General features: G+C 36.6%; 1 protein-coding gene across 3 annotated transcripts in view; it reads right to left on the reverse strand.

Annotated features, from left to right (window-relative positions):
- The window catches only part of CEP350 (centrosomal protein 350), a 156,888-nt gene that overhangs the window by 17,677 nt on the left and 123,750 nt on the right, over positions 1-15,461 (reverse strand). For all 3 annotated transcript variants that reach the window (XM_043568419.1, XM_043568417.1, XM_043568418.1), the window contains 6 exons: positions 12,190-12,350; positions 8,762-8,898; positions 6,085-6,167; positions 3,097-5,090; positions 1,835-2,242; positions 1,586-1,732 (listed from right to left, as the gene is read on the reverse strand). In XM_043568419.1, coding sequence (XP_043424354.1) covers positions 1,586-1,732; positions 1,835-2,242; positions 3,097-5,090; positions 6,085-6,167; positions 8,762-8,898; positions 12,190-12,350 — 2,930 coding nt within the window. The remainder of the gene's footprint in view (positions 1-1,585; positions 1,733-1,834; positions 2,243-3,096; positions 5,091-6,084; positions 6,168-8,761; positions 8,899-12,189; positions 12,351-15,461) is intronic.

Here is a 15,461-nt window from a genome sequence, read left to right on the forward strand (position 1 = left end):
AGGCATACATGACATCCCATAAATATCTGTTGGTGTTCTGTGAGTACAAAATATTTTCAAAAGCTTTCTGTAGGTAAATAATACTGTATTGTACATTTGAAAGTCACTAAGAGAGATCTTAAAATTTTTTCATCACACAAAACAATTTGTAACCATATGTAATGATGGATGCTAACTAGACTTGTGGTGACCTTTTTTTTTTTAATAATATAGACAAATACAGAATCATTATGTTGTATACCTAAAACAAATATAATTATGTTAATTATATCTCAATTAAAGAAACTGACTAAATTGTTTAGGCAATGCCTCCACATGACATACCAGAATAATGTATATGTTCTTTACTATATTTTAATAGTCCACATACACTTCTGGATGATGTAAGAAAATACACCAGTAAGATGAGCACAGGTGACCCTTGAGCAACATGGGTTTGAACTGTGTTGACCCACTTATACACAGAGTTTTTTTCAAGAAATACATAATAGTACCGTAAACGTATTTTCTTTTCCTTAAGATTTTCTTAGTGACATTTCTTTTCTCTAGCTTACTTTATTATAAGAATACAGTATACAAAACATGTAACATACAAAATATGTGTTAATTGACTATTTATATTATCAGAAGGTTTCCGGTAGACTGTTAGTAGTTAAAGATTTTCAACTGAGTAGGGGGTTGGCAGCTCTAACCCCCAAAGATGTTCAAGGATCAACTGTAGCTGGAGGTATGCTATAGGGGCAGGATGCAGGGGGCAGGCTTTCTGTGATCAAATAAGTCTGGAAAACACAATTCCAGAGCCTTGTTCCTCAGGGTGGGTTCTAGGGTCAACAGCATCCACATCACTTGGGAGTCTGTTAGAAATGGTACTCCTGACCTGCTGAGTAAGAATCTCCATTTTAACCAAATCCCCAGTGATTCACATGCACATTACAATTCAAGAGGCACTACACTGGGAATACAACCTTTGCTATATTAAAGAAACATGTGAACGGGCAGAAATTTCCACCAATGTGACTTTGAAGTTTTGCTGGGAGTCACTGTAGCTTCAAGGCACTTAATCTTTTCAGGGGCTTCTTAGGTAACAAACAATATTTTTTATATATCATATTACTATCCCACATATTTCAAAACCACATAACTAATTTGAGACCTCCAAAATCAAAGATGAAAAGGTAACACCTGTCTAGGGCTGGCATATTTGATAGAAGACATGTTTTCAAGTATACTTCTAGAATACTGTACCATGATCTCTAAATTGCCAAAAATTTACCTGGAAGTCCAATAATTTATCTCTCAGAGTATTTCCTAATTTTTTCTTAAATATTATAAATTATGTACACATAGGAAATGTTAAAAAGTTATACTTGCAAAAACTTGAGGATTCAGGACTCCCTCTCACCTTATCCCTCCACTGCTCATGGACTTCATGAATCAACAAACATGTACTGAAAACCCACTATGCAAAAGGCCTTGAGGACAGAAGGAGAATCATACAGAAGAGTACCTGCTTTTACGGCATTTATAGATCTACATAAATGAACAGCAAGTCAAAAAAGGAGATACTCTCTAGTTTGCAGTTTACCTTGATTTCATCAAGGTTATTTGGGTTTTTCACGCGTCGGAAATAACTGGAGTTGATTCTACACGGCTTCATCCAGACGGGTTGATTCAAGTTGGGATCCTCTGCGAATATTTCCTCAAAAATCTCTTTTGTTAAATCAAAAACCGCCTTGACAGAGAAAAATGAAACAAAAATAAAATGGCTACAAATCCAAATTTCAAACAATAGAGATTAGCCTAAAAATTAAAATTATCCTTCCAGGTTACATACCTGTTTGTAGACTCTTTTACTAGTGCTTTCTATATCTAGACCCTTACTGGCACAGCCAAGCAGTTTTGCAGGAACACTGATGCTGTGGAGATCGTGACCTAATTCTTTCCATTTCCAGAGTTCTTCCACTGCATTATGTACAAGAGTTTCTACTTCCTCTGTGGTATGGGGGACTGCCAACAGTGTCTCACATGGCTTTTGGGGAGCTCTTTTAGGTTCTGCCATTAGAGGTACAATTGTTTCTTCTGCCTTGTTTTTGGGGATCTTGTGAGAAGAGCTCAAACCAAAGTCTTCATCAAACCAGTCTTGATCATCTCCTAACACGCTCAGGAACTCCCGGCTGATCTCAAGTTCAGCAAGTCTTTTAGCGAGCTCCTCCTGCCCACTGGCACCAAATACTGGACTCTCCTATGGAAATGGAACCAATCAAACAGAGCACCGTTTAGTAACCTCAGATCATTCATCTGGGATTTTTGTTTTTAAAGACAAAGCAAATATATTATTTGTATGTTTACTCTTTCTCTATAAGCAAAACAAAAACAACATGGTGGCTACTAATTAATAATTTAAGAAGAAAGTATCCTGCTTCCCATAATTCTGCTTACATAAGCCTTATAACTGAATTTTTATAAACTGTTTATTGATTAGTTGTTTTTTCTTTTTGAATCATCATTATTTTGTTCCTGAAGGACTCTCTTGTCTCTGGGATATGGAAACAATATATGAAATTTCTCACCTCTGGTGATTATCTGGTTCAAATTACTCAAAATCATTACTTTTGTTCAACTGTCTACGGGCAACCCGAGTTAAGTTGATGGTCTGTCTGAGTATATGTCATAGTGGATGTATTTCAGTTTTCCCAGAATCAACATCACAACTGGCAATATCTGCAGAGCAATTATGACTGAGTAGATAGGTAGACACATAATTTCACAGGCAAAAAAGAACTGGATTGAGAAGCACTGGAAAGCTCCATGGAGTAAATCTGTTCAGTGGATCTGGAAGGGAATCTAACCTCCAGACAGCACACAGGGGTCATCAATCCAGCACAAAACTGCCAGTGTTTGTGACAATCCTACAGTGACCACTCATGACATAATAGAGGACATACTTCAGACAGAAAAACAGCCACAGGGTCTTTAAAAACTAGTACAGTGATCTTTATCTAATAAATAACATGTCACAAAAAATCTATGAGGAACTACAGAATTAAAACGCACTACAGAAGGTAAATTGACATTCTTTCTAGACAAAATACTTACAGGCCTGGGGCATATATCTGGTGAAGAAATCTCTTCTTTTTCATCTTCTAAGTCAGGCCTTAAGAAGCAATCTGGAACACTTGCTGACTGTTCCTCAAGATTTTGGGATAGGCCTTGGGGTGGCATACTCTGTTGATCATCATCAAGAAGCCCTTGATTGCTAAGCTGGATTTTCTCATTCCTAGCTTTTTTGATTTCTTGTAGTTGATTGACTGTGTCCTTCACAAAGACTGTTAGTAAACCGTCTGTCAGTAAGCTGACTTTTTCTAGCTGCTGCTTTGACTTTTCCTCATTTAGTGAGGACCTCAGCTGGGCTTCCAGTTGGTTCTTTTCTCTTGTTAAAAGATCTAGAAGTGGAGTAGAGAGCTTTTCTGACACCTCAGGACATAGGTCCTCTTCCTTTTCTGTCAACTGCTGCTGCTGCTTTAATTCTTCAGAAAAAGCATTGTCTAAAGTATTGCCCTCTACAGCAATGGAAACCTTTTCTATGGCACCAGGAACGTCTTTGTTTTCCTTTGAAGAGATCAGTGAATCCACTGAAGATTGCTGGTGAACATGGGCTTCAAGTACCCCAGAAACGTCCTGTACCTTGTCTGTTTCTATTTTAAGGCTTCTATCAAGTGAGGCTTCTATATCATGCATACTAGGTAGAGAGTTCTCATAAAAATATTCAACTGCATCCTTTTCTCTATCAAATTTGGAATCTGCTGTATCTTTTTGTTCTTGATTATAGTACTGATATCGTCCATCTGTGTAAGACTCTTCATCTTCATTTATGTCTACATAGTCATCAAAGTTTTCTGGAATGTGAGATATTTTTTGAGGGGGAGCAAAAATACCATGCTTCTCTCTGCACACAAAGTATACAATGCCATCATATGTCCCATTGTTATTTCCTTCAGCTTTATCCAACTCCACTCCAGCCCAAAATCCTTTGGCAAAACCGGTCACGCCTTTGAATCGAAGAGTTCCTGGCTGAACATTGCCAATCAACACCCTATCGCCAATGTTGAAATCATGTAACTCATCTGCAACAGAAACTGAAACCAAGGAAAGGGGTTCCGTAACTCCCTGTTCATGTTCTACATCACTGCGCTCCTTACTTTTCATAAGCTCAGTGGGGGACTTGAGTTCTAATAGCCTCTCAGAGTGGACACTGCTATGAACAGAAAGGCTTTTCTCACTGAGGCACTCACTGATTTCATCATCACTGCCCAAGCTAGTGGCTCTACTTGTAGAGTTCTTTGTTGGCCATGACTCATCTCTGCAAGATTGAGAGTCTTTCCTGAGTGACAACAAAGATGACACCTCAAAGTCATCTTTGTACAGTTCAGCTGAAATGTCTTTCTTGAGAGAAGACACTTCAAAATCTTCAGAGTATGATGTCTCCTTAGGAGCAAAAAGATGCTCTGACAAAGATGAGTCCCTTTCCTTTATGTTCCTTTGTTCATGAACTTCTTTTTCTGATTGGGTGCTTGTACTGTGATCAGTACCTTGATCTGACTCTCTCTCTTTCAACTGTTTTTTATGAAGATTTTCAATGGCTAATCTAACTAAGTCTTTCTGAACATTTACAGAATCTAAAGGAAGATCCTTCCTTGAAAGAATTTCAGATGAATCTCCCTGTTCCAGGTCTAGTTTCAGTAAGACATCAGACTTCCTACATTGTTTTGAATAGGCCTCTTCAATCACACTCTCTTCCAATTTTGCATAGTCCACTTCTTGTATTTCTGATTTTTGACTAGCTTCTTCAACCTTGGCATCTAACACATCCAGAATTCTATTAGGGGCATTCAATTCTTTGAGAAGAGATAATGAAGGTACATTTTCTAAAGAATCGCCAGATTCTGCTCTGGCTTTCCTTGATGATCTAAGAATTGGGGATGAAGTCTGAAAATGCTCTTCTGTTTGTCTATCCAATTCAATGACTCTCTTCGCATATGCAGATAAAGACCTTTCCGATACTGATCTCTCAGAACCTGCCAATGCAGCATCTTTCAGGAAAAGAAAAAAAATCTTATCAAAATTATTTAATCACAACCTTTTAACTGCTGGAACCAAAGGTTAAATAAAAGCCAAATCTTCATGAGGAAAAACTCTGGTCAATAAATATAACCTGTTTTGGTTACCATATAAGGTAAGTTTTTCCTTTAAGAGAGTATATTGCCCCAACAATAACCAGAACATTTAGAATGACTGGAAATTTAAAGTTTGAAATATTTCTTAAGGGCTGTCTTAACTTATAAAGTGAAGAAAAATGGCTCTAAGTTTATGGAGACACTGATTTGTGTGATCAATTCCTCAAATCATGTGAAACCAGATAGATATTACATACACATTATTTCATATAGGAAAACAATGAAGGAGGGACAAAGATACTTTGAAAAGAATGAATTTTCCTGGGGAATTCAACTAAGCTCTCAAATGCAAATGCAAGAGAAAAAATAACAATTTCTGCAAAGACAGTATTTTAAGAGCTAAAACTGCAGAATAAGAAAAAAAAATACTGGATGAGCTAACAAACCAAGAGGTAAAAGTTCTGAATTCAAATCTCTATTTTGTCATTGTTTCTACATAGGCTTTTTTATGCCTCAGTTTTATTTCCTCGTTGAATTACAGTTTATTTTCAATAATTCTTATCTTTCTTTGGATTAAGTTGAAAAATATACATGTATATAACCACTTAACCCTGAGAAATAGTATAGGCTGAAAAAAATATATAATCAGTTATAAAATTTGATTAAGGGAGAATTTAGGGATGCCAATGATATACTCAACCATTATAGATTAATGTCTTTATGCTTCAGTTTTTAAATTTATATATAACCAATAAATCACTTTTATATAAAAGTAACAAAATTTCAATAATTATTATCTTTAAGAAATTCATTTTTTAATCAAAACGCTGTAGAGGCAGAATTATATACGCCCTTGCATAAATTCTTAAGTCTAGTGGATACAGCGTCATTATTTTCCCTAGTTACATACCAACATGTTCAGCAATGGACTCCAACGACCCTCTGGCACGCTCTGATTCTGTTAGTGATTTCCAGTTCTTTGCTGTTTCAGATCTGAAACAAAAAAATAAAGAGTAGAAATAAATGTACTGCTGATATTGTAATAACTGGTAACAACAAGCAGTCAACTCTCAGAAAACTACTTCTTCACAGGAGGTATTCCAACCTGTCACTTTCACCAAGCCTGTTTCTGGCCTTCATCACTCTCAGTAGACAATCTTGCCTCTTTTAATGAGAAAAACAGAGGCCATCAGCATGACCTTTCTTACCCTGAGCCTTTCTACCTACAAATGTATCCATATTCATAGCCATCCCAACTGCCTTTCCTTCTGTCTGCAGGAAAGAAAGAGGTGTGTCTTTCACACTTATTCAAAGCTGATTGTTTGAACCTCCTGCCGAAAATCTCACACACTGCCTCAGCCTCATTAATGGTACTCTTCAGTCACACGTTCACTTTCCTAGAACCTTCAGTCCTTCAACCTGGAGATTTTTCCCCTTTGCTTATAAGTACGCCATGAGCCTCAAAATTTTACCTCTCAATTCTTCATTCTTCCACCTCCTGGCTGCTGTCCTCTCTTATTCTTTAAGTTAACAGAAAGAGCTACATTCTTCATTTTCTTGCCTTCTCTTTATTTGCTAAGTCATAGTATTTGGCTTCCGCTTCTCTTTATAATGCCTTTAAATGCTATTTTATCATAATTAGTACTTGGCTCCCTTTTATTCTCTCTGAACGCGTATCTTCCTTGGGTGATGTTGCTATATATACGCTTTCAACCACCATCTTTATGCTCCTCATCCCATATATATCTTACACTGACATCTTTCCTAGATAATTCTCCTTAGGTGAACCATGTGCACCTGAAAATTTGTATTCTAAAACCAAAGTCATAAGCTACCCACAAAAGAACATCTGACTTTCCATTCAGGCTAATGGAATGTTGACCCAACCATTTAAGAGAAACCTGGGAGTCATTCTAGATTTCTCTTGTTCCCCTATCTAGCATTTCAGTGAAGTCTACTTCTCAAATATTTTCTTTTAAGTGTTTTTAAGAATAAATTCTTTTTTTTTTTTTAAACTAAACTCTATCCCCAATGTGGGGCCTGAACTCACAATCCCAAGATCAAGGGTCACATGTTCTACCAACTGAGCCAGCCAGGCACTCCTGCTTCTTAAATATTTCCAAGTTTATTTCCTATCTCTGTTCTTATTTCCACTGATTATTTGAAGCCTGGTCTAGACTCCTGTTCTCCCTGCTTCCGAGTTTGCTCTCTTCTATTTCTCCTTCATATACTAGTCAGAAAAAGCTCTCTGAACACAAATGTGATCACATCATTCTCTGGTTAAAATCCTCCAAGAGTCTGGTTAATAAAACCATAAAGCAATTCATTAGTGTATTATGTAGAAATCTAAAAATAAAATTTACAGATTTGTAATATAATGGAAAAATGTATATATTACAAAAAAAAAAAACATATAAAATCTAAGCATAAGAAATCCTAAAAGGAAATACATCTAATTATTGACATTTGCAATTCTGGGATAGTTCAGTATATGATTTAAACTTTTCTTCTTTTTACTGCTTCCCTCAATATTCTAATTAAAATAATAACAGTAACTAATACGCAGTGCTAATTGTATGCTAAGCTCTGATCTAAGTTAAGTCTTTTAATTCTCATAACAAGTTAATTAGTTAGGTATTATTATAGGGATATAAATCCCTATTAAAAAAAATAAGCACAGAGAGATTAAATAACTTGCCCAACAAAGTTAAATAGCTAGCTGGTACTGAAGCCATGATTCAAACTGAGGTAATGAGAAATTAATTATCATGAGTCTCTATTATTTTTGTAACAGACTTAAAAATCCCTAAGTATTTTTTGGGAAAGCCTTCAAAGGCTTCCCATCTTCTGAAAAGTAAAGTAGAAACTATATTATGAATGAGTGAGTACAAGGTTTTCACAATTCAGTTTTTATTTTTCCAGTCTCTTCTAACATTAGCAACATTCTATAATGTTCAGTTTCTGTAACATGCCAAGCTCCCTGCTGCTTTTGGTCATTCATCGATGTCCTTCTCTGAAATGACCCCTATTTCTCAGTCCCACTGACTGCTTACCTCCTACTCATTGCTCAAAATTCAGTTTAAGTATTGCAACCTCACTTTTTTATATACAATCTCCAATGCTGCCTCTCAGTATTCTGTATTTGCACTGACTGGCTGCATAATATTCCATCCCTGGGAAGACCCTTAAGTTACTGGGCTATTCACCTATTTCTGGACATAAAGGTATTGCATATTTTCTCAAACTAGGTTTCCAGGAGTGAAATTATGGAATCATAAGTTACAGGTTGTTTTTTACTTCTGAAACACTGGCAAACTGCTTTGCAAAAGTCTATTGCTACTAGCAATACTGGAGGATACTATTTTCATTGTGCCCACCAGATTTCAGGATTCAGAATATATTTTTAAACCTGTACCTTATGATAAATTCGATTTGTGATTACATCATACATAACAACTCTAGTGAAAGTAAAAATATTGGTTAAAATTAACTTCACAGTTACTTAAAAGATAGCTTCTACTAAAAGTCTTCCCTTAATTCTTTTCTCAAACAAGGCAGAACATAGAGAAGTTATCAAAAATTTCTACCTGTGTAGTGGAAGGGGCTTGATCTTGGGTTTTTCAGAAGCTGAGGAGAGTGTTTTAATTTGAGGCTTGGCTGTTGGTGATGTTTCCAAATCTCGGCTAAGCTCTGCTTCAGTTTTCTTAATGAATTCATCATATGACTAGTTTAGAAAAATCAGAGGAGTCACTATACAGAATTTTTTAAAAAAACCATTTTAAATTAGAAAATAGTATATCTTATGGTAAAATATTCAAACAGGAAAGAAGATGTAATGTAAAAATCTTTCTCCCAGTATCCATGTCATTCCCCAGAGTGCTATCAACATTTACTTGTAGATCCTTCTTGAAACAGACTATATATAAGCATACATGTGGAACCATAATCCTAATATGAGTTAGAAAATGACAATCGGGGCGCCTGGGTGGCGCAGTCGGTTGGGCGTCCGACTTCAGCCAGGTCACGATCTCGCGGTGCGTGAGTTCGAGCCCCGCGTCAGGCTCTGGGCTGATGGCTCGGAGCCTGGAGCCTGCTTCCGATTCTGTGTCTCCCTCTCTCTCTGCCCCTCCCCCGTTCATGCTCTGTCTCTCTCTGTCCCAAAAATAAATAAACATTGAAAAAAAAATTAAAAAAAAAAAAAAGAAAATGACAAAGTCTCATTTTACAAAAATTTAATACCTATGAAGCAATCATTTGGGTCCTGCCCCATTAAAAAACTTCTTTAGCTGACTATGTAATTATTCTTTTAAGGGTGTCCTAATACTTCCATGTTATTTTTAAGAAGTTTAGGCATTACGCAGAGTTCAATGGCAGCTTCTTGGGAATACAAATCCTTGGGAATACAAAGCCTGAAGAAGGAAGGCTGTGATTAGAGAACATGATAGTTCAGAATTACAAAAAATGTTATCAGCCATTCTATAAACACTGATGTGTAATTCTGATTTGGATGAAATCTAAGGGAAGTCCTTTATCTATTATATTTCTTAGTTTTCTGGGCTAAAATCCCTACTTTTATATCTCTATTTGAGACTATAGCTGTTTTGTTCAACACTGTATATCCAGTACCTACTCAGTGTTTGGCCCCAAACAGGCTGTCAGTCAACATCATAGAATGAATGAATGACCATATGGATGCTACTCAGTTGCTACAGATCCCTAAAACTTGGGCTGAAATCCCTACTTTCACAACTTTCACTATCCATATCCTCTAAATTTTCAAATGTTTTGGTAAAGTAACTTCTGGTATTAAACACACACCAAAGCTAGATGGTCTAGCTAGCTAGGTATATATGAGGACTATAACTTCTCAGATCTGAAAGCTATACTTACATGGATGTAGTTGACTTATCACATCTGTGATTAAATAAACTCCCGAAGATTTTTTATATGAAATGCTATATATATTATGTTTTTCTCCACCATATACTATAATTCTAAAACCTAAATACACAACTTTCTTTTGTCTGTAAACCATCTAGTAAAATGTTGAATGAGATGGATCCTATGGCACTTCTCCAGAGACCCTTCTGGCTGGCATATCCATTAATGAAGAATTTTGAGCAATGCTATTCAATCTAATAGTATTTCATTTAATTTTCAATGGCTCTCCATTACCTTACACTAGTGCTTTTAAATTCTGGGTCCCACCCTAGATTATTAATCCCTCTGGGAGGGAGACTGGATATTTGTATTTTTCAAAGAGCTCCCCAGTTAATTCTAACGTGTGGTCACGTTGAAGACTAGGGACTTGAAGTCCAAACTCATCCGTCTGATTCTAAGACCCTGAACATGATCTTTATTGTTGAATTTTGTTTCCCACTATTTTCCACCATGAACTTGCCAGTATGGCTATTACTTAAGCACTTCCCTTACTTCTAAACATCTGTGCAAGTTATAGTCCCTGTTCCCATCTCTGTATTGTGTACCTGTGTGAATGTCTATTTTCTCCACATCTGTCAGCAGCCCTGTTTTCTATGTGGAAGATAGGACACAAAATTTAGAATTAGAGATCTATTAAAATCTAGCTTTACCACTTCTGAGTGGTGTGTCCCTGAATAGCATTACTCTCCCTGAAACTCAACTTCCTCATCCATAAAACTGTAGACAGTAAAGCCACTGTTGCTTGAGGATAAAATGAATACATGTAAAGTCATTAGCTGAATTCTGGCATACAAATAGGCACTTAAATATTTGATGACTAAATTAATAGATGTAGGAGGAATACATATTTGGTGTTACCACAACAAGGACCATTGAAAGGACAGAAATACTGACTAACAGAACCAAAAGATTTTTAACATTTACAGAACCTAGAATCCTACAATGAAATCAACTGCCTTGAAATTTTGAGACTTCCTATTATTGGAAGTGTTCAGGTAGAAGCTGAATGGTCTTCTCTAGTGATGCCGTGAGAAGGGATTCTTGCGAGGAGCAGGACGTTCAGATTGATTCTATGATGAATGTGGCATTTTAGGAACACTAGGCTGGCAGAAGGTATGCAAGTATTAGGGAAGCAACAGAGACAGGGGCATTTAAGAGGCCATGCAGAGAGCAGAGATAGGGGGTCATGAGGCCCCAGTCGGCTCGATGGCAGCTGGAATGGAAAAAGCAAGCAGACTCATAAAAAAAAAAAAAAAGTACCAGTGAGATCTGGTAACCAAAAGGATAAGAGAAAACAAAATGAGGAAATATCAAAACCAGGTTTCCAGCTGGGGCAGAATCAGGGAAGGCTGCTAGAGCATGGGAGAAGTCTAGTTTAGAATTATCACTTCTGAGCCATTCAAATAGGACAATGTGGCATGAAACATCATTCTGCTTAAAAAAAAAAAAAAACAAATTGTTTTTAAAAAGGCAGTAACAGTTTCAATAGCTAGAATTATTTATCTTTTTTTACAGAATTATTCATCTAATGATTCTTTGCTTAAGAGGGCGTGAATTTCAATCTTTCACAGACCTAATCTTTCTTATTTAAGAAAAAAACCTCTTATTTTAATTTGATTTTAAGAATATTTACTTAATACTTGATGCCATAAGATTTATTTTTTTATTTAATGTTTTATTTATTTTTGAGACAGACAGAGACAGAGCATGAGCAGGGGAGGGGGAGAGAGAGAGAAAGACACAGAATCCAAAGCAGGCTCCAGGCTCCGAGCTGTCAGCACAGAGCCCGATGTGGGGATCGAACTCATGAACCACGAGATCATGACCTGAGCCAAAGTCGGATGCCCAACCGACTGAGCCACCCAGGCACCCCAAGATTTATTATTTTAATATTTAATGTTTTAAGCAAGAGTTTGTTTAGATAACCTTGGATTTCTTTTAAAAAGAAGTTAAAATGTGGCACCAAACTAATAATGAAAAATTCTACGCCATTACTTTATTAACAACATTTAAAAAACATTTTAGGCTTCAATATACATTAGCCTTGATACTGAACCCCCTTCCTATGTCTAACCTCTAACTGTTTGATCAGACTGGCTTCTTGGGCTTTCAGTCTTTCCTTCTGCCGTTTTCTCTGTTCCTTCTTCAGCTGGTCCACAACTGATTTTCTTTTCCGCAGCTCATCCTTTAGGGCTCTGATCCTACCTTCAATGTCACTTTGGTCAGATGTTGTTTCTGAAAGGGAAATAAAATCTTTCATTTTAACTTGAGAATGAAGTTAATTTAATAACTACTAATGAAAGCAGCAAGGTGATACTACACTTACAGTCAACCTAACATTTAAAATTAAGGAATTGGAGCTTTTGAAAAAAAATTTATTAGTGATTTGCATCTCTCTTTTCCCTGAAATATAGTGGGCGGTTGGTCCTTCCTACTTATTTTCACTTTCTAATTGTACTATTTGAAACCTCAAATAAATCTTAAGATACCCTATCTTGATGAGATAAACAACCAGAAATTGAGGAACTTTTAAGCTAGTGAAATTTGGGCATCGTGAGGAATTATTTCCTGGTGACAAGAGAAACATATTTATCTTTCCTTCCCCTTAGCTATTAATAGTTTTTAAGTCCTATTAAAATAAAAATGAAACTTTGCCATTTTACACTGACTGTGAATCATCAGTTGATGTCTTAATACCATATAAAAGGAAAGAAAGAAATTATAAAGAAATATACTCTGCTATGACCTTTCTTTAGAAGCTCTTAAAATATTTAAAATAGCTAAAATGAAGCTAGTTAAATCTTATTTTCTTCCCAACAGTTCCCTACACATATACACGCACGTACAAAGTAGATGTCCAGTCACAGCAAAATCATGAAAAAGACATTTCATTATAATAAGTGTCACATACATGCTATGAAAATACTGTCATTTAAAGATGCTGCTTATTTCACTACACATGGAAATTACGCAGAATAAAAATGATTATTCCTTACACCTCCTCCCCAAATCAAGTAATAATATCATTTCCACACACTAATGTCGAGTGAGACATTTAATAGCCATAGAAATACTATTACAATAGAAATACTATTGTATAAAATCTGAAGACTCAAATGTATGCTACAACATTAAACCATAAATAACCAGGTTTTTTTTCAGGTACTTCAGATTAAATTGCGTAAGAACTAGTTATGGAACTTATTTAAATGCAAAAGGATTATAGTCTTTTTTAACAGAATGATCCCAATATCTGGATTAGAAATAATGAAATCTAGGGACGCCTGGGTGGCTCAATAAGTTGAGCAGCCAACTTCGGCTCGGGTCATGATCTCGCAGTCCGTGGGTTCAAGTCCCGCATCGGGCTCTGTGCTGACAGCTCAGAGCCTGGAGCCTGTTTCAGATTCTGTGTCTCCCTCTCTCTGACCCTCCCCTGTTCATGCTCTGTCTCTCCCTGTCTCAAAAATAAAATAAAAGGTTTTAAAAAAATTGAAAAACAGTTTAAAAAAAAAAAGAAATAATGAAATCTAAGTTCCTGTCACTTCTATGTTGCTAACTTTAGGTACCTCAGGAAAGTAATACCCATCTTATACCACTGGTGGCATCATCGTGAGTCCTTAGCATGGGCAAAGCTCACTGTTTATCGATCAACACTCATAAAATAGCATAATAATAAAGGCCATTTTCTTTTTTTTTTTTTTTAATTTTTTTTTTCAATGTTTATTTATTTTTGGGACAGAGAGAGACAGAGCATGAACGGGGGAGGGGCAGAGAGAGAAGGAGACACAGAATCGGAAACAGGCTCCAGGCTCCGAGCCATCAGCCCAGAGCCTGACGCGGGGCTCGAACTCACGGACCTTGAGATCGTGACCTGGCTGAAGTTGGACGCTTAACCGACTGCGCCACCCAGGCGCCCCTAAAGGCCATTTTCAACTCTGGATCTGTTACTGGTAATTGGTAAGGTAAGTTTGACCCCTACTGATTTCTAGAATTAATGTGTAGATTAAATAAGGTGTACAAAGCACACAGCACAGCACCTGAACTACCATAAAAGCTCAAAAAATGGTGGTAAGAGTAATACTCACATAAAACAAACATTTTATGCAGCTATATTTTAGGTAACAGATTTTCCAATCTAAAACTAAAAATGCTGGTGGTAAGAAAAGAGCCACTGAGTATCTCCCCTATGTTTTCTTCTAATTGCTGAAGAAAAGAATCAATTGCTTTCAGGGTTAAAAGGTTCTGAGCCCTTTGCAGAGATTCAATTGATGATTCTAGTGTAATAATTTGGGGTAGGACTGCAGGTTGACCTAAAAGTTAAAATCTTTCTAAAATGAAGTATAAACCCATATCTTTGCATCTTCTAAAAACTGAGCTTCTTTTAGCTGGATAAGCTTTTATGTGCTTCCAAACCTCAAGACATGGATAAAATTTGAAGACTTTGATAAAATTGTGTGGGGGATCACTATACTCCCACACACTTAGTTTCAACTTTGTCCCCCCTCTCAAAATGATTATTTTAAATTAGTATATACACTCTCTCTCTGCCCCTCCCCCGTTCATGCTCTGTCTCTCTCTGTCCCAAAAATAAATAAACGTTGAAAAAAAAAAATTAAAAAAAAAAAAAAAGGGGGGGGCGCCTGGGTGGCGCAGTCGGTTAAACGTCCGACTTCAGCCAGGTCACGATCTCGCGGTCCATGAGTTTGAGCCCCGCGTCGGGCTCTGGGCTGATGGCTCGGAGCCTGGAGCCTGTTTCCGATTCTGTGTCTCCCTCTCTCTCTGCCCCTCCCCCGTTCATGCTCTGTCTCTCTCTGTCCCAAAAATAAATAAACGTTGAAAAAAAAAATTAAAAAAAAATAAATTAGTATATACATATTTAATAATTTATTGTCAAGTTAGCTAACATACAGTGTAGTCTTGCCTTCAAATTAATATATTTTAAAAACTGCACATGCCAGCAATGATTTTTCTTTTTTTTTTTTTGTAATTTTTTTAATGTTTATTTATTTTTGAGAAAAAGAGCATAAGCAGGGGGAGGGACACAGAATCTGAAGCAGGCTCTAGGCTCTGAGCTGTCAGCACAGAGCCCGATGCGGGACTCAAACCCACAAACTGTGAGATCATAACCCGAGCCGAAGTCAGACGCTTAACTGACTCAGCCACCCAGGTGCCCCGCCAGCAGTGACTTTTCTAATAAAAATATGTATCATCTATGCTTGTGAAGATTTAAAAGTAGTTGATGAGAAACTTGGGAGTTTTTAGATGAACGACCTTAGGAAATGTTTCTATTTTTAAGTACTAAAGAAGCCAAAAGTGTACAAATGAAAGGTAGAAATTAAATAAATA

Source organism: Prionailurus bengalensis, chromosome E4, assembly GCF_016509475.1.
Source record: "Prionailurus bengalensis isolate Pbe53 chromosome E4, Fcat_Pben_1.1_paternal_pri, whole genome shotgun sequence".
NCBI classification, from domain to species: Eukaryota; Metazoa; Chordata; class Mammalia; order Carnivora; family Felidae; genus Prionailurus; species Prionailurus bengalensis.